The 21,313-nt window shown below is 39.5% G+C and overlaps 1 protein-coding gene across 6 annotated transcripts in view; it reads right to left on the bottom strand.

Moving 5' to 3' along the window:
• The window catches only part of LOC131103779 (glutamate receptor ionotropic, NMDA 2B-like), a 143,455-nt gene that overhangs the window by 87,340 nt on the left and 34,802 nt on the right, over positions 1-21,313 (bottom strand). For all 6 annotated transcript variants that reach the window (XR_009119680.1, XM_058050306.1, XM_058050310.1 and 3 more), the window contains exon 4: positions 6,236-6,859. Coding sequence is in view for 5 of the 6 variants with exons in the window: in XM_058050306.1 (XP_057906289.1) it covers positions 6,236-6,859 (624 nt within the window). In the remaining variant the exon portion in view is untranslated. The remainder of the gene's footprint in view (positions 1-6,235; positions 6,860-21,313) is intronic.

The following is a 21,313-nucleotide window of genomic DNA, read 5'->3' as shown; positions in this document are numbered from 1 at the left end:
ATATGGTCTATTATAAGTACAAAAAAAAATATATATATATGCATATTGAACCAAATTTTACATATTTTTTGCATAAAGGAAGCATAACAACGACTACATTGACTAAAATAGAAATATAAGGCATTCAGAAGACGTATTAAAAGACGTTAGGACGGTATGTAGTATTCTAGAATCATCACTAGGTGTCAGCAATGTTTCTGAAATGTTCGGTGAAACACAAGCACCAGAGTCTTTTTTATGTATTAAATATATATATATATATATATATATATGTATTTATTTATTTATTTATATTTATATTTAATATATATTTATTTGTATATATTATATATATCATATTTATTATACATATTATATTTATTTGATATATATTTATAATATATATATATATATATATATATATATATATATATATATATATATATATATTTAATATATATTTATTTGTATATATTATATATATCATATTTATTATACATATTATATTTATTTGATATATATTTATAATATACATAAATATATATAATTATTTTCTCTTATTATGTCCACTATATTGTGTAATACGCATGTAGAAGTGATTATAGGGGTGCTATTCCATGTCGAGAGGGCTCTAATAGTGTTGAAAAACATATTTAGAAGGTTCAAAACAGGTTTAGAATGCTCTAAATATTTAAATATCCAATTATAATTATATTCTAATATATACAAATATTTAATTTATCAATCAGGAATCATACTTTGTGGAAAATCCCCGCAATAAAAGAGGTATTATTGAATATTATTTGCGGGTTTAAATTCTCCATCAGTCATTCACAAACTTCCCAAATGTTGCACTTACAGAAAAACAAACGATATTCGGGCAAAAGTTAATTGATCCCATCCTGCCGTGTTGTTCCCTCCGATGCACAAAAAGATGCACAAAAGATGCAAATGTGCGTGTTTGATTTGCGATGAGGCCTGGAGTAAAAAAAAAAAAAAGGCGAGTGTAATTCGTGTTTCCTGCCTTCCATTATCAAGCCAGTCAATTCAAATTCATACATTAATTAGCCTGCTAACACATGCTTTACTGTATATTCATGGGATGCGTGTGTGAGTGTGTGTGTGTGTGTGTGTGTGTGTCTGTGTGTGTGCCAGTGCTGATCTCATGTCTGCTTGCATATATTAGCATGCCTACGTTTGTTATTATTCATATTACATTACAATTTCCTCCAGGTCATCAAGGTTGGCTGCGTTATCTCTTTTTCCTTAATTGCTGCCAATCTAGCGTTGAAAGCGTATGAAGGGGCGGATGTTATCGCTCTCCTCCAGCAACGGCGTCTCGTAGACGAGCCGGCTCTTCATACGATGTAGCGGCCCCGGGGGTGATCAGCGACAAACTACGGCCGTTTTGTAGCGCTACAAAGCCATACGTTGTACAACAAGCACGGGGAAATGTCTGGATGATACGATCATTCGCCAGAAGCTTTTCCACGCCGATGGTTATTGACGCCATATCTGCATCTGCACTGGACGCCGTTCGAGAGAAACAACACGCCGACGGGTTTGCTGGAAAAAGGCTGGCACAGCTGGAGCCATGTTGGCAAGGTAACGCACAATTAGCAATAAACGCACAAGGACACACAAGCGCTTCAAATGTTGGATCGCTTCCCGCTCTCGGACTCCTCCTTTACGGTGTCGGATCTGATGATTAGCCATCGTTCCTCCTCGAGTTCGCCGTCGCTTGACGTCAAAACCGAACCGAAGCCAAAAGTATTTCCCTGAACCTTCGCTCCTTCCTTCGCTCCTTCCTTCCTTCCTTCGTTCCTTCCTTCCTTCCTTCCTTCCCTTACTGAACAACAACTTGCTGGTGGATCCTTCCTTCCTTCCTTCCTTCCTTCCTTCCCTTACTGAACAACAACTTGCTGGTGGATCCTTCCTTCCTTCCTTCCTTCCCTTACTGAACAACAACTTGCTGGTGGATCCTTCCTTCCTTCCTTCCCTTACTGAACAACAACTTGCTGGTGGATCCTTCCTTCCTTCCCTTACTGAACAACAACTTGCTGGTGGATCCTTCCTTCCTTCCTTCCTTCCTTCCTTCCTTCCTTCCTTCCTTCCTTCCTTCCTTCCTTCCTTCCTTCCTTCCTTCCTTCCTTCCTTCCTTCCTTCCTTCCTTCCTTCCTTCCTCCCTGCCTCCCTCCCTCCCTCCCTCCCTCCCTCCCTGAACAACAACTTGCTGGTGGATCCTTCCTTCCTCCCCTTACTGAACAACAACTTGCTGGTGGATCCTTCCTTCCTTCATTCCTTCCCTTACTGAACAACAACTTGCTGGTGGATCCTTCCTTCCTTCCTTCCCTTACTGAACAACAACTTGGATTTCTGGCCATAACTTGCTAATGAAAAGGAGCAGAAAGAATAGCTTCGGCGAGGTCTGCCCTTCATTTTGTTTCTCCCTGGGAGAATGCAGCACACTCTTATTCTCTTTTTTTTGTTTCCGATCATCAAACAAATTGAAATATTTGTCAATGACAACACAACTGAACACAAAATACAGTTTTTAAGTAAAACCATGTGTGAAAAAGTGATTAAAACATAAATAGAAATAGAATTCATTGAGATTCGTCAGTCTGGAAAAAGTTACAAAGGCATTTCTAAAGCTTTGGGACCCCAGCAAACCACAGAGAGAGACATTATTACTAAATGGTGAAAACATGGAACTGAAGTTCTCCTTCACATCAAGAGGAGTCAGTTGAGGTGGCTCGGGCATCTAGTCCGGATGCCTCCCGGACGTCTCCCTGGTGAGGTGTTCTGGGCATGCCCAGCCGGGAAAAAGGCCCCGGGGGTAGACCTAGGACACACTGGAGGGATTATGTCTCACCGAGGAACGCATTGGTGTCCTCCCGGTGGAGCTGGAGGAGGTGGCCGGGGACCGGGAAGTCTGGACTTCCCTACCAAGACTGCTGCCCCCGTGACCCGGACCCGGATAAGCGGAGGAAAATGGATGGATGGATGGATGGATGGAACTGTAGTTAACCTTCCAAGCAGTGGCCCGGCCAACTAACATGACCCCAAGGGTGTAGCGGCGACTCATCCAAGAGGTCACAAAAGACCCCACAACAACATCCATCCAAAGAACTGCTGACCGGACTTGCCTCAGTTAAGGTCAGAGTTCATGACTCCACCATAAGAAAGACAAAGGGCGAAAACAGCCCAAGTCCCAAGTCCAAGACCACTTACTGAACAACATGAACATGACGGCTGGTCTCAACTTGGCCACAAAACATCTTGATGACCCCCAAGACCTTTGGGAAAAGTTTAACTTTTGGAAGTTGTGTGTCTAACTACATCTTCCGCAAAAAAAACTAAACGGTACCAACGGTAAAATACGGTGGTGGTAGTGTGACGGTCTGGGGCTCTTTTACTGCTTCAGGACCTGGAAGACTTGCTGTGATCTACCAAACAGTCCCGAAGGAGACCTCGTGCTGAGACCAACTTGGGTTCTGCAGCAGGACTATGATCCACCAGCAAGTCCAGTTCACTCCAGTCTTTGGAGTGAACTAGTCCAAGTCCTGACTGAATCCGGAACGCTTGTGGAATATTGTCTGAATGGCAACAATTGTGCAAAGATGAGAGCAGCACTTCCTCCAAGAGACTCATTGCAAGTTACAGAAAACGCTTGATTGCAGTTGTTGCTAAGGGGGGCCCAACCAGGGTTTTAACACAGGACCATGGAAGTTTGGATTTTTCCCTTCCTTAGTAATAAAAAGTTTCATTTCCATAGCAAAGTATTCCTTTGATCGCATTGCACTTCCAATCCAATTCCGAGCATCCCAGTCTAACCAGTGTCAGTGTCTTCCTGTGTCTCCATTCAAGCCACCGCATGACCACTTCCATTATTTCTCATCCTTACTCTCTAAATTCCAGCATTCCACGCCACCCCCCCCCCCCTTCTGTCAATCTTCTTTTATGGTAATTACCCCCCAGCATTGTGTCTCAGGCCATTAGATAGTCGGACACAAATCCGTTTTGGAGATGGAGTCTTAATGTCCTCACTCTGCTGAGTCTTGGTAACACAAGGAGGAAAAACCCTCATGAGGGGTGGAGTCTGATGCTCGTTGGGGAAATCTCCTTCCTTCCTTCCTTCCTTCCTTCCTTCCTTCCTTCCTTCCTTCCTGCGGATGAATGAAAGCGGACTGCGCCGTGCCATTTCTGGCCATAACTTGCTAATGAAAAGGAGCAGAAAGAAGAGCTTCGGAGGCAGCCTCCGACCCGCCGTTGTCACCACAGCTCACATCCGTGCTGGTACGATGACCCCGTGGCACCACGAGGGTCAGCACACAAACGGGAGGAATGATGAATGAACGGGAAGTACAAATCCAAGAGCGTCTAGCACATTGTTGGGTTCCGTTTTCTTGTAGATTCACGCAAAGATGAAGTCAAAAAAGGAACAATTTTACAAGAATGATGTCATAATATTGCAAAAGTAACATTTGAAAGGGAACCTAGTATGCTGATTTTTGGACCCTTTATATCGAGTTGTGGTCTCCTATAGAGCAGCTACACACAATAACCCGCTACACACACTCCACTGTGATAGGAAGCACTTAGGGCGTGTGATAGTGGTGTGTCAGTCATGAACGAACGGGTCAAAAAAAACTAATGAACAGATTGAATGAGGTCACCGCCCCTAAAATACCCGTTCAGTTGCAAATGCTTTTTCTTTTTGATTGGCTGGAGAGTCAGTTCACCGTTCCTTTTGCAGGGCCGGACTATCAGCGTCTTATCCTATCGTCGCGCCTCGTTCTGTGGGTGGGTGGGGTTAGCTGACTGAAAGACCGACAGATTGACTGACACTTGTCAGCCATTCATTCATGATCGACAGTTGAGTCGGAAGAAACGTAAACATGAGTGAACTAACTGACCGGGTCTGACCGAAATGAACGGATCTTTTTACTGAATGAACCGGAACGATCCGGTTCACTGAAATGAACGGTTCTGCCCACCACTAGCATGTGATCAAACTATGAATCATATAAGGAAGTCCGTCCCTCTGTGACATCACAAAGGAACGGTTTTTACCACGCCTTTTCAAACCGAGCCATCCCAAACTTCATCATCTGACACTTTGACATAGTTTAACACCAGAATACAACATTCTAACTACATTTATAGATCAGAAAAGTGGAAAAAAGCACAATAGGTAAAAAGACATAAACTTCACATACTATAGAATAATATAGAATCATATAAAATGATATAAAATACGTCATTATTTTAAAGTCATACTGTGGGAAACTAAACAAAATGGACTAGTAATGTCTAAAGTGTGCTTGGGGGAAAAGTTATACTATGGGTAGAAAGTCAAAATATTATGACAATAAAGTATTTATATTACAAGAAAATTATTTCCAAAGATTATTGATTATTTAGAAATATTTGGAAAAAAAATTAACAAAAAAATGGGAAAAAAAGACATAATATTACGAGAAAATTATTTCCAAAGATTATTGATTATTTAGAAATATTTGAAAAAATAATTTTAACGAAAAAATGGGAAAAAGACAATATTACGAGAAAATTATTTCCAAAGATTATTGATTATTTAGAAATATTTGGAAAAAAAAATTAACAAAAAAATGGGAAAAAAACATAATATTACGAGAAAATTATTTCCAAAGATTATTGATTATTTAGAAATATTTGAAAAAATAATTTTAACGAAAAAATGGGAAAAAGACAATATTACGAGAAAATTATTTCCAAAGATTATAGATTATTTAGAAATATTTGAAAAAAATTAACAAAAAAATGGGAAAAAATACATAATATTACGAGAAAATTATTTCCAAAGATTATTGATTATTTAGAAATATTTGAAAAAATAATTTTAACGAAAAAATGGGAAAAAGACAATATTACGAGAAAATTATTTCCAAAGATTATAGATTATTTAGAAATATTTGAAAAAAATTAACAAAAAAATGGGAAAAAATACATAATATTACGAGAAAATTATTTCCAAAGATTATTGATATTTAGAAATATTTTTTTTTTAATGTAGCGAAAAAATGTGAAAAAGATCCATCCATGTTGTATGCAATTCATCCTTATTATTAGGGTGTATGCTGATGTATGCTGGAGCCTATCCCAGCTGACTTTAAGTGCGAATGGAGGCAAGCGTACAAGAAGCGGTCCAGGATGATTTGGAACCCACGCAGACGTAAACCAAGTACTCCCACAAACATCAACACAGTCCTACCTTGGCAGCCATGATCATGGACGAACCCCCCCGGACTCCAAGGATGGGGATGTGGGTCTGGGCTGAAATGAAGTCCAGGATCTGTGCGATGGCCTCCTGGTCGGTGTCGTCCCCAAAGACCACGCCCTGCAGCCAGTGCTCGGTCATCAGGTCGCAGATGCTCTTGATGATGCTTTTGGGGTCCGTCTCGTTCATGGTCAGGATCTCCACGTTGGGCGCCATGTGCAGGAAATCCTCCTTCTCGCGAGCCCCCCCCAGCGCCATCTCGCTGGAGTTGCCCACCAGGACAACGGCGATGCTAAGGCCGCGCAGGATGTTTGGGAGCGCCAAGTGGTGGGGCGGGGGCGGCGGGATGGGCATGTAGTGGACGCCGCCGCCTCCTTTCTCTCTCCGGGAGTGGCAGGCGGGGGGCAGGTGAAGGAGGCAGAGAAACAAGAGAAGGGCGCCCAGGGAGACGGTGGTGTGGCGGTGATGGGGCGATGGAGGCGGGGGAGGGTGGAGGTGTCGGACACGCCTCCCTTGCTCCTGGACGACGGAGGGGGCGTAGGAGCAGACCCCGGCGTGGATGAGAAGGGGCGAGGGGCAGCCGCTGACAGGCATGGTGGAGGAGGGGGGGAGAAATACCTGAGGAGAGAATAAGAGGTGTGAATCGGTACATTTGGGGGGTGGGGGGGCGGGAATAAAAGATTGCCAAATCCGAGTGACAAACTTCCGGGGAAGAGATCAGTGACGAGCTGAGACGCAGACAAAGTGACTGATGCTAAAATTGACATGAAGTGATTGACAGCATAGCAGCCGCTTAGATATGATCCCCCCCCCCCACACCCTCCGCCCCGCGCCTCCCACCCGTACCGCCATCAACCTTGTGGCCTAGTTTATCACACAGTTCTTGGCTGTCCATCATTCCGACTCCTTCCCATACGCCGGTTCATCTCTGGCTCATCCAACGGGGACTCGGAGAGACGCAAAGTCGGCACAGATGGCGGAGAAGGAAAAGTGAAAAAGGAAAACTATAGAAGCAACACAGCTGGCAAAATAAAAAAAAAAGGATGCCAGTCTGATTAAACGTCGGAATCGCTGGGTTTCAAACGATGGTTTTATGCTCCTGATACGATCCTGACGATGAGTCAGATCATCCGATATCATATCATAACGATCACATAGATGACGTGGAAATGTTTAAACGTACGACTCGGGGTCTCGGGTCAGGCTTTTTCTTGAAAGAGTTCTTGACTGAGTTTTGGAATATTTATTATTATTATTATTAACATTATTTCACTACAGTACATACAAAACGCGAGTATTCATAACTCAACTTTTGGATTTCTTTCTAGTCTTCTCAAGACTAGACTCTTAAATCAGTCTCAATGCATATTTTTATGAATATGCTCATTATAATTATGCTAGTTTTTAATATAAATACAAACAAACACTAATATTTATAATTATATTTAATTTATATTTAATTTATATTAAATGTGTTTACATTTATATTGAAAAATAATTAATAATAAATAGATAATTAATTATTACTAATACAAATAAAATGCAAATAATATTAATATTAATTTACAATGTACTTATAAATATTATTTTATTAATATGTACAGGAACAAAATATCATATATATTATATTTATATTTATGTTTATATTTATATTAAAATTGTATTAATATAGATAATTATTACTAATACAAATAAAATGCAAATATTAATTTACAATTTATTTATTAATATTAATTTATTAATATTATTTACAGGAATAAAGAAAACTACTACTAAGTTCCTACTAATAATAATAATATTTCACTTTTAAGCACATCTACCTGTGTTGCCTTACAAAATATCAAATATATATTATATTTATGTTTATATTAATGTTTATATTTAAATTAATTAATAATAAATAAATAGATAATTATTACTAATACAAATAAAATGCAAATATTAATATTAATTTACAATGTATTTATTAATATTAATTTATTTACATTATTTACAGGAATAAAGTAGAAAACTACTAGTAGTTCCTACTACTACTACTAATATTTCACTTTTAAGCACATCTACCTGTGTCAAAGTGGTTCTTGCATCCTTACGTTTTGTCATAATATGCGGCCCCCCCCATGGAAAACGTTAGGACATCCCGGGTCCAGTGCTAGCTTCCCAAATTGGCTTTAATTGGTGAATGTATTTAGTCCAACCTGCCTTAATTAATCTTTGATTGAGTACTTGACTATCGGTCAGGATTTTTGCAACATGAGTATATCAGAGGGCCCTGAACGCTCCCTGGCTGGTTTCCATTGAGGTAGGGGGGCGGTCCAGGGAGGTCCAAGTTCCTCCACGCCAAAGTCGTCATCCAGGCCAGTTGTGGTGGTGGTGGTGGTGGTGGTGGTAGTGTAGCCGCCTCTGATAAACGCGGTGCATTTGTGAGCACTCCGTGTTTTTTTTGTACGTGCGCTTAGGAAAGCAGATGGTCGCAACAAAGAAGCAAAAAAACAAAACAAAACAATCATCAAGCAAAAAAGTGTGACAGCTAATGAGACGGGAATTGACAGAAAGGATGAAAAAACAAGGCGGAGATGGTGACGGAGATGAAGACGGAGATAAAGACGGAGATAAAGGGACTTACACACAAATGACAGAACAACTTCTTTAGGGAAAACTAATTACTGAGGGTTCGTCAGCTCTAATTACAGGTCCCTGCGTTAATCGTCCACTGCGCACGCCTCCCCGGGAAGGACGGAGAGGTGGGAGGGAAGGAATTATGGAGGGATGATAAGAGACAGGAGAGGGAGGGGGGTGGGGGGGGCGCAGTGGGAGGAAAGACGGGCGGCGTAAAGAGGAGGAGGACCTTGGTGAGACACGGGAAAGATGAAAGTAAGCAGGAGAAGACGCCACGAGAAGAAAGAAAGAAAAGGAAAGAGAAGGACTCAAGACAGACTAGAAAAGAGAGAGAGAGAGAGAGGGAGCAAAGGCGCTAGAGATGCCCCCCCCCCTTTGAATCTGGACTTCTCTGGCAGCACTCTGTTTCCATGGCAACCATTAAAAGAGGCCTACGTGCGCTCGCTGACGGGAACAGTTGATGGACAACAAGATACACAACGCGCATACAGTACACACTCACCGCAGGGGTACATACGGTACACAGTACACGGTACACGGTACACAGTACACGGTACACGCCAATGTACTCTCACCAGGAGTTTGGAGTGGTTGAATGATATCAGACATGAACATACATTAAATATGTTATAGTATTTTATTTAAATTGGATTTATGTTATATATGTTATAGTATTTTATTTATTTAAATTGGATTTATGTTATATATGTTATAGTATTTTATTTATTTTAATTGGATTTATGTTATTATATATGTTACAGTATTTTATTTATTTGAAATTGGATTTATGTTATTATATATGTTACAGTATTTTATTTATTTAAATTGGATTTATGTTATTATATATGTTATAGTATTTTATTTATTTTAATTGGATTTATGTTATATATGTTATAGTATTTTATTTATTTAAATTGGATTTATGTTATTATATATGTTATAGTATTTTATTTATTAAATTGGATTCATGTTATTATATATGTTGTAGTATTTTTATATTTAAATTGGATTTATGTTATTATATATGTTGTAGTATTTTATTTATTTATATTGGATTATGTTATAGTATTCTTCTATTTAAATTGGATTTATGCTATATATGTTATAGTATTTTATTTATTTAAAATGGATTTATGTTATATATGGTATAGTATTTTATTTATTTAAATTGGATTTATGTTATTGAAATTGATTACATTTATTTACATTTTTGTATTGCATCAATTTTTATTTGTCATTGTATGACTTTATTCATTTAAAAATGACTTTTTTCCTTATATTGTTTTTTTTATATAAAAGATAAAATTTGTTTCAATTACAAATATCCAAAACCAATTTAATATTAATATTTAATGTATTTAAATTTATTTAATTTTTTTACATTAATTTAATTTAATTTTTTTAGTATTGTTATTTATTTGTCATATTTAATATTATTAGTCTTTTTATGAATACATCCAATCCTTAGCACTGCTAACTCTTCTATGAGTATTTGTATTTGTACTTCAACCTACAGGATGCACCTTGTCTAGCTCATCTACTAAAAGGGTTCCAAAAACAAGTTCCAATGAGCCCCGCCTCCCCCCTGCAGTGGATGTACTTCATGCAGATTAGCAAAGAATTATCTATGCACACACACGCGGGACACACACTCCACTTCACGCATATTTACCCACAACCCAAAATCAGCAGCTCACTTTCCCTCCACACACACACACACACACACACACACACACACACTTCCAGCAGCCTGTGGGCGCCCACCCCACACGAGCCCCCGACGTGTTCACACGGGATTATACGCAAATCTACGGCTCAATCACAACGATGGGGCCCTTCAGTCGGTCAAAGCGTGTCTCGTGAAGGAACGTGTGGCGAGGTTACGACACTAAATGACCCCATTTCCCCCTCAGCCGCCCGTCCCCTCCACCCCCACCCCCATCTCACCCACCATTTGCTCCATTAGCCACACCAGCGCACATGGCAGCCAGTCGCTTACACACGGGTGGACGACATAGCCCCCACGGGGCCCAACACAAACACACACTCATATTGGAATCTTAACATACATATCTTAGCAAATTATTTTGATATTTTTAATATTTTTTAATAATATTAATAATAATTATATAATAATCATCATCATCATAATTAATATTATAATCATCATCATAATTAATATTATTATTATAACACACTCATATTGGAAACTTAACATACATATCTTAGCAAATTATTTTGATATTTTTAATAATTTTTAATAATAATAATAATAATTATATAATAATCATCATCATCATCATAATTAATATTATAATCATCATCATAATTAATATTATTATTATAACACACTCATATTGGAATCTTAACATACATATCTTAGCAAATTATTTTGATATTTTAAACAATTTTTATAATATTAATAATAATAATTATATAATAATCATCATCATAATTAATATTATTATAATAATCATCATCATAATTAATATTATTATTATAACACACTCATATTGGAATCTTAACATACATATCTTAGCAAATTATTTTGATATTTTAAACAATTTTTATAATATTAATAATAATAATTATATAATAATCATCATCATAATTAATATTATTATAATAATCATCATCATAATTAATATTATTATTATAACACACTCATATTGGAATCTTAACATACATATCTTAGCAAATTATTTTGATATTTTAAACATTTTTTATAATATTAATAATAATAAATTATATAATAATCATCATCATAATTAATATTATTATAATCATCATCATCATCATAATTAATATTATTATAACACACTCATATTGGAATCTTAAGATACATATCTTATCAAATTTGATATTTATAATAATCATTGTTATTGTTATATTATAATATTATATTATATATATTATTTTATTATTAATATATTATAATATTTTGATATTATTTTGATATATTTATTTTGATTATTTTGATTATTTTGAGTATTTTGTGCACATTTATGCACCACAAACTAATATCTCCAAATAGTTTAAAAATCATTACATTGTGTTTTTTTTGTGGGATGGTAGAATTATTGCAGTATTTTCCACTAAGTTAGTCCTCAAAAGGTACTGTACAAAAAGTACTGAAGTACTGTACATGCAGTACCTCACAAAAGTGAGTACATCCCGGAAACCCATCATAATAGTCATTCATAATAATAAACAGGAATGACTTTGATACTATGTAAAGTAGTCAGTGTACAGCTTGTGTACTCGACCATCCATCCATTTTCTATGCCGCTTATCATAACTGGGGTGGTGGGGGTATGCTGGAGCCTATCCCAAAGTGGAAAAGAGAATGTATCTCTTTAGTATTACTGCGGTCCCGTCGCCTTAGCAGCACGGCTAAGGTGGTAGAGCGATCTTTTCCCAAACTGAAAGTTGCTGGTTCGATCCTCCTATACCCTGTGACCAATGGGGAAGTACCCTTGGGCAAGACGCTGGAGTTGGTCCCGATCATCAAAATGTAAATGCGGTAACAGCGTTTTGTGCGCCTTGAAAGTAGAAAAAGGTAGAAAAAGTCCATCCACCATTTTTATAACCGTACAGACCCAACGAGGCATCGGCCAATTAGGCGGGAACACAAAGTCTCGGGTCGTTACTCAGACAAAACCCGGTCCCTAAGTGGGCCCCCGATGAACAATGAAGCCAGTCATTAATGAATGTCAACGCTAACGTGGCTCATATTTGGGCGGCGGGAAGGCGACAAAGGAAAGGTGAGGCCGCAGCTCTGTGATAGGCTCCGCCTCTAAGACTCCGATTCCTTGTCAGTCATAAATCACACGACGACGCCGCCGCACTCCACGAGAAGACGCCACCATCTGTGAGTGGGTTCTCTCAGGTGAAGAAGCAGGTGACGGCGTGTAATGTAATCCATGAGAGTCGCCGGCACTCTGTTCCTATAGCAACACGCGCCGCTCTCGCCGCAATAAATCCAACGCAGGACAAGCTGCGGAAAAGCGCGTTCACTCGCGGACTGCATGTATGTGCGTTAGCGTGCGTTAGCGTGCGCTTGATGAATTTGCTTTGAAAGGTTGCGAGCGGCGTCGTGCAGCAGCGGCTCCCTAATGCGTTTGGAGAATTGACATTTATTCTTGTTGTTCCGATGGAAGCCGGAAAAAGAACGCGAAGCTTTTATCCGAGCCCCACGATGAGACGCTTCGGATGCAGAATTGATTAAACGGGCCGGGAGCACACGAGAAGGCGAACCTGTGCTTGCCCCGGGGGTGCGACCGGGGGCCACAGAGCGGGTCGGCGCACCGCATAGTGATGAGGAAGGACGCTGCCGGACCTGCACGGAACTACGGGAATATGACGGAAGTTTTGGTGAGACACACAAGCACCAGACTTGATCACCAAAACAACAGGTTTTTATTGCAGCTTTGAATTATCACGCAATAATCCCTAATACGGTTAAAATATTACATTCCTAAATAATGAATCCTACTTCCTGGTCGGTGTGGAACCAATTAACGGCCATAAACGAGGTCACTGTAATGTTTGGCGAGACACACAAGCACCAGACTTGATCACCCGGAACAATAGGCTTTTATTGCAGCTTTGAATTATGACGCAATAATCCCTAATACGGTTAAAATGTTCCATTCCTAAATAAGGAATCCTACTTCCTGGTCGGTCTGGAACCAATTAACGGCCATAAACCAGGTCACTGTAATGTTTGGTGAGACACACAAGCACCAGACTTGATCACCCGGAACAACAGGCTTTTATTGCAGCTTTGAATTATCACGCAATAATCCCTAATACAGTTAAAATATTCCATTCCTAAATAAGGATTCCTACCTCCTGGTCGGTCTGGAACCAATTAACGGCCATAAACAAGGTCACTGTAATGTTTGGTGAGACACACAAGCACCAAACTTGATCACCAAAACAACAGGCTTTTATTGCAGCTTTGAATTATCACGCAATAATCCCTAATACGGTTAAAATGTTCCATTCCTAAATAAGGAATCCTACTTCCTGGTCGGTCTGGAGCCAATTAACGACCATAAACCAGGTCACTGTAATGTTTGGTGAGACACACAAGCACCAAACTTGATCACCGGAACAACAGGCTTTTATTGCAGCTTTGAATTATGACGCAATAATCCCTAATACGGTTAAAATATTCCATTCCTAAATAAGGAATCCTACTTCCTGGTCGGTCTGGAACCAATCTACTACATTGGGTAATACGAATGTAAAGGTGACTGACTATAGGGGTGTTATTCCATGTCTATGGGGCTCTAACATGAAAAAAAAACTGTATTGAGAAGGTCCTAAATTCAAAAATATTCCATTCCTAAATAAGGAATCCTACTTCCTGGTCGGTCTGGAACCAATTAACGGCCATAAACGAGGTCACTGTAATGTTTGGTGAGACACACAAGCACCAGACTTGATCACCGGAACAACAGGCTTTTATTGCAGCTTTGAATTATCACACAATAATCCCTAATACGATTAAAATGTTACTTACATGTCTTATGTACTGTTATGATGTCTACTACTTTGGATAATACCAATGTAACGGTGACTATAGGGGTGTTATTCCATGCCTACGGGGCTCTAACATTAAAAAAAACTGTATTGAGAAGGTCCTAAACAGGTTTTCTATGTTCTAACTACAAAAATATTCCATTCCTAAATAAGGAATCCTACTTCCTGGTTGGTCTGGAACCAATTAACGGGCATAAACAAGGTCACTGTAATGTTTGGTGAGACACACAAGCACCAGACTTGATCACTGGAACAACAGGCTTTTATTGCAGCTTTTGAATTATCTACTACATTGGGCAATACCAATGTAAAGGTGACTATAGGGGTGTTATTCCATGTCTACAGGGCTCTAACATAAAAAAACTGTATTCTATGTTCTAACTTCAAAAATATTCCATTCCTAAATAAGGAATCCTACTTCCTGGTCGGTGTGGAACCAATTAACGGCCATAAAGGAGGGATTATCATCAACAACGGGTTTATTGGACCTGCACGGAACTATGAAGGAAATATGAAGGAAACGCTGCTGTCGTCTGTCAAGTCATCATCAAGCATTCCGCTAAATATTCACGCAGCCGGTCTGTGGGGGTGGAAAGTGTTCACGGTGTTCTAAAGGAGCCACTCAAGCAGCCCCCACACGGAAGCAGACCAGCCAGCCAGCCTTCTCCGAGTCTCCAGCGCCAATCTGCTGCCATTACAGCGTCTGCTAGCGACAAGAGGCTACACCGGAGCGACCGTGGCGCTCTTCCTTTTTTTTCCCCAATTGGCTCCTTTTAATTCCATTTAGTCCGTTCTCTCTCTCTCTCTTTCTCTCTCTCTATTTTATCATTTTGTCTTCTTCAACAACGCTTCCTCTCAATTCTCCCACTTATCTCCCCCCTGCACTCGCACGCTTTCATCACCCTCTCCTCATTACGTGCTAAGTGGCGGGTCTGTCCGTGGTGGTATTTGCATAAAAAACTGAAGGACGCAGCTTTTTTTCCCACATTTACGGCCATGTTTGATATTCCGGAGGACGGCGAGAGAAGACGGCGTTGCTATCTCGGCGTACATCTCCGAGGAGGACCTCAAAAGCTTCCACGCCGCATGTACATTATCTTAAGCGGCCTTCGTGTCTCCTTTCATTCGCGGGAGAATGTCACGCTAAAAAGCGGACGCGCATCGGGAGCGCTGAGGGAAGAAATATGTTCCTGTCAAACACGTTTGATTCCCTTCTTAGGGCGACTTGGTCACTTTGTTAGAAATGGAAGGACGAATCGAATTGATCGGTCTTTGCTTCCACCCAGGCATGCCCATTAAAATTGACCGATGTTATTAGAATAAAATGAGATATCGTTTCAATGCCGATAACGATATCGCCGTGTGGGTGATGACATCGTGCCCCACGCAGCAACAAGCTGCAAAAAAAAAAAAAAATTATTTTGTATACAACGCAAGTTGTATGCGCGATATCAATGGCCGCCATCTCGATGTTTATGTTGAGACGTGGCAACAAAAGGACCTTTAAAGGAAATAAAGAATGACTAGCGTACCTAGCATCACGATAAAACCTGTAGAATGAGGTCCAGTTTCTGAATTATAATGGAAACACTTTATAATAAATAAATACAGTAATCCTTAGAGCCCTCCACACAGAAAATAACACCCCTATGGTCACATTTGCACTCGTATTAACTACTAAAAATGACATGATATGAACTCACACGGACTAAGTAGGTCAGTTGTGGGCAAACTACGGCCCGGGGGCCACATCCGGCCCGCCAAATGTTTGAATACGGCCCGCCGGTTCTTTCAAAAGTATTTTAATTTAAACTTAGCATATAACCATCAAACCTTTTGATGGTTTAAGACGCCATTTTGTAAATTTGGGTTATTTGATGTGGTCTGCTGTTTACAGAGTGCTCCTGAAGATACGTGTAAAATATATAGTCAAAGCAGCAAAAGCGGCGAGGGATATGGAACTTTTTCGAAGAGCGGAACCTCGGTTTGCATCGTTAATCCATTCCAGAAGGTCCAGAATGGCGGGCATCGACTTCTGGGTCATAACATGACAGGACGCGGGCCGTAGTCTATGATAACCAATAAAGTGTACACACATTTCTGGCATAAATATTCCACGTTTTGTTACTTTCCACTCTGTTCCTGTTAATAATATTCATTCCCCTCAAATAACCCAAGTATCAGAGTACAGATATTTTGATTTGTATGTTCCGGCATAAAGTGTCGATATTCCAGTATGGATCCACACGTCATTAATAATGCCTACATGTGCCGATATGTTTATCCAGACTGTGTACCGCCAGATTCCCGCTAAAGGTCAAACCCAAAAGCACCGCACCGCGACCCAGGAGCAAACACCGACAGGAACGGCCTTGCAGCGTTACCTGGACGACCTCCATGACACGTGGCAGCGGCGAGTACTAAAACACTGGCAATTGCAGGTGGGCTGTATACAGTAGTCTAGTATTTGTTCCATAAAAGGTGTATAATATATAGGCTATACATCAGTGGTATATACTTATATCAGCAGCGGGGGGGCTGGATGGGGTCTAGAATTACGCCTCCGCACTCGTGTCAGACTTAATTAATACGCTGAAGCGTTGTTGGCGGAACAGGAAGTCGTATATATTCAGCTACAAAATTAAATATGATGTTGCAAAGAATGAATGGATATGAGCTAGGACAGGGGTGGGCAAACTTTTTTTTTGGGGGGGGGGGGGGCAGACTATATATTTTACACGTAACAGTCCACCTAGTATTATTGTATCTGTAAAATTGTCATGCAATCTGCTATTATTATTTATTATTTTATATTTATATTTAAATATTTTAAAAATAATAAAATATTACAATAATTACAATAAAATTAAAATAATAATTATTATATTCTTATTATGTAAAATATGCAAATATAACAATATTATATATAATTAATATAATAATTAGCATTAATATAATAATTATAATAATCATAATAGTTCTAATAATAATTATAATAATCTAACAATCTAATAATAATAATAATAATTATTGGATGTGGCCCCCGGGCCGTAGTTTGCCCACCCCTGAGCGAGGATGTCGCCCGCTAACAATTGTCGTAGTCCAGTCTGTCCATCAGACGAATTTTGACGAATCGTTAAATGTCATGAAGTCGTCTTCCCAAAGTGTCTTCATGTGGGCGACGTGGAGTCGGAATTCATACGTTTGATTCCCCAAAAAACTGCATATTAGCGAGGTTAGCTTGTATTCCTCCACTCCTGAGGGCAGGGGGGTCTGTAGACTCTAGTACTCTGGAGATCGGTGATAAAAACCTTGACTCTTTCGTCAGAGAAACCCCCTCAATATCACTTATGAGCGTCAACAAACCTTTGTAGTTATTATAATCGGAAAGGTTTCATATTTGTCAATAAATTATTATGAGGTTGTTTACGTTGTGGTGTACTTGTGTCGACATTTGAGCTGTCACAAAACAAAATATTTGTATCTTTAATGTATCTTCACAAAAATCTAATTTCTTCACCTTTTAGTTGGCAACCGATATTTTCCTGAAACTTCCCCATGTTGTACTGCTGATTAGTAAAGAACTAAAAAGGGTAAAAAACTGTTTTTTTTCCTGACAAAAGACAGGAGTCTAATCTTTCTTTGCTCTTAAAGACACAGTACACAATATTCCGCGTACCTTGAAAGATCACTCAAAGAAACCGAAATCTGCTTCCTGTGGCTTCCGGACCGTGAAGTCACTCCGGGGTCCCCAAGCAACGCAGGGATTGGTGGTGTACACCCAAGTATTTCAAAGCCGCCATTTAACAAGAGACTAATGGGCTCCCCACTTCCTCCCACAGCTGTTGAAAGCGCCCAGCTTAAGCGGCAGGTCACCTGCACAATTCCCTCCGTGGCTCCACTAATTCACTCGGCTAAATCTATTTTCTTTATCAAACCGCCCTCCGCTCCACACCGCTGTGACCTTCCCGAGATAAAAAAGCAGCACTTCTTAAACTATCCGACGCCCTGATAATACTTTACACGACTCGGCTTTAACGTACTCTTCAGTACCAAGGACAGCGCTTCTTCAAATACATACTCCAAGATTACTGTCCTGCTAAAAGTATCTCTTTTAATGCATGGATTTGGATTTTTTTTTTTTGGTTTAATTCAATACTTGTAGCTTTGCTTTTGACATTTTTAAAGATTGATAAGATAACTTCGGTATTAAAGTAGATTAAAAAAACGTCTCACTCCTCTCCCTGGACAAGCTGCTGCAGGTTCTCATCAGATTTTGAACTATAAAAGCAATCTTCACTGGCTAAATGCAATGCAAAAAAGGCCAGTAAGGATAATTCATAATGCCGCCTACAGAGAACATACTAACTCCTTATTTCTAAAATCACAAATACTTCAACTTGCTGATATAGTTCATCTTCAAACAGCGAAAATAATGCATAAGGCTAAAAATAACCAATTAGCTAAAAATGTCATCCAATACTTGAAAAATACTTGATAAATTTAATCTCAGGGAAGAAGTACATTTGGAACACTTCTATGCTAGGACTACGTTAAAAAGCCGTAGCATTTCAGTATGTGGAATCAAACTATGGGATGGATTGAGTAAGGACCTCAAACAATGCACCAATCATGATATATATATATATTTTTTTTTAATTTAATTTAAATTTTTTTCCTTAATTTTTAAAAAAAATATTCATATTTTTTATAAATATAGTAAAATATAGTAAAATATAATAAAATAAAAATATTATAATAAATATATAATAAAATATATAATATATATATAATATATAAATATAAATACCAGTTATGATGTGCTATATATATATATATATATATATTACTATATTGACACTATGGTGCCCATTATGTCATTGGATGGTCGTTATCTAAAAAATAAAAATGAAAAAAAAATTAAAGAAAAAAATTGAAAATTAAATAAAATTAAAATAAATTAAAATTATATTAGGAAAGCAGGAAGTGAACAAATATAACAGTTATGGATTGTAAAAGTACCAGATGGAGGGGTAGGATTTAATAAGCTTTGCTTCTTCCTACTCCTTTTGGACATGTGGAACTGTTAACTTATTATGGGATGTACTCAATTGTAATCTGATATATGTTCAAATGAAATTAAACCATTACCATTTTGGATCAACATTTCCAATAATCTGCGTGCGTTCACATTCCAAAATCATGCACGCTAGCATCATCGGCGACTCGAGTAGAGGGTGCGCGCCAAGTCGCCATCACGAACCGCCAAAGCGAGGTTGTTTGTTTGAAGACCGCACCGCACAACCGATACAAGACCAGACGTCTGATATGGAATGTACCACCAGCTGAGCAACAACCAGGATTGTTCCGAGCGGCGCCCGGCGTACCCGCCCCTGCAGTCCAACATCGTCCCCAAAGGACGCGGGCGGGGGGGGGGGGCAGTCCCGCGGCTCGTTTAAGCGCGCGAACGGCGTCGTAACGTGGAGCAATTTCTCACTCCTTCTTCCGACGCGGCAGCTGCTGAACAGATGAAAGCGCCCCGCAGCTGTTTGGCGACACGCTGGCTCCGCATCTGAGGGATTCCGACGAGAGCGTAACGTGTGATCAACTTCCTGGTCCGCGCACCTCACTCCAGCCAGGGGGGGTCAGAACAGAATCAAAACAGTTTGTTCTGGTCTCGGGAGGCGTGTAGCATCTATACCATCTACCGGAGAACGTTCCTTTCTGCGTATCAAGTCTCTGGCGAGCCGAAATATATTCCGGTTTTTCCGACGGAGGAATGTTTTGACACCACCGAGGAAGATAAGTTGTGGGACGTGTTTCTATTTAACACCTCCTCCTGAAGAGGCGCTTAATCTTGTCAATGATTTGTGGTTTTAGCACCCAAATCCTTTTCTCGGCGCTCGTCTTCTCACCCCTGCTCACCTTCGTGTACTTTTGTCTACCATCCCGTGCATGGTTGTGTAAGAGCCTCGCACACGTGGAGTCGTGCAGCGTGCTAGCAGGTAACGCTCGGGACAGCGAGAGAACGATAGAGAGAGCGACGCATGGAGTGACCCCCGTGACAATAAAAGCGTTGTAATCACTTTAAATGTGTTTTATTGTCAGCTTTTCACAGATTAGAACCACAATAATCTATCCTCCATCCATCCATCTCATTCCCAGTTGCTATTTTTGGCACTCCCATCCCGTCTTTTTGGATTAGTAGGTTTCTAAGTGTTTTCGCCGCGCAGCGAGGTATTTATTCCATTATGTTGCCGGGGTTTTGTTTTGTTTGTCGGCGACGACGTTCTGCTCAAGCGGGTTTTCTTTAAGAACAAGAGCGGAATGGGAGCTCTTCCGAGTCCGAGTCAGCATCTCTTTGGGAATGATTGGATACGACACAAGCCGGGGCCGGAACACGGCCTAATCCGCTACGACGCTGTCTACACGTCTGACGGCACAATACGCGCCGCACAAAGACAGGAAATGGCTTTTTATGGGACGATACCGTTCCCCCTCCCCCACACAAAAACTAACTCATCAACACTTTGCGCTTTGAATTTTGCGACCTCAAAAATATATTCTTTAATAAATTATAAATAATTATTATTGGTCCAAAAATATACATATTTAAGCATATTTGATATACCGCTCATTTGTATCTAAATAATAGTATTAGTATAATAGTAAATAGTATTTTCAGACATAGAAATATTTAAAAGAGATCAAATATAAGGCATTCAAAAGATGCATTTAAACTGTCAGTCATGTCACTGTAATGTTTGGTGAGACACACAAGCACCAAACTTGATCACCGGAACAACAGACTTTTATTGCAGCTTTGAATTATCACGCAATAATCCCTAATACGGTTAAAATATTCCATTCCTAAATAAGGAATACTACTTCCTGGTCGGTCTG

This window comes from Doryrhamphus excisus, chromosome 15 (genome assembly GCF_030265055.1).
Source record: "Doryrhamphus excisus isolate RoL2022-K1 chromosome 15, RoL_Dexc_1.0, whole genome shotgun sequence".
Lineage (NCBI taxonomy): Eukaryota > Metazoa > Chordata > Actinopteri > Syngnathiformes > Syngnathidae > Doryrhamphus > Doryrhamphus excisus.
Note: the sequence above shows the minus strand (reverse complement) of the source record. Positions and strands in the feature narration are given on the sequence as shown.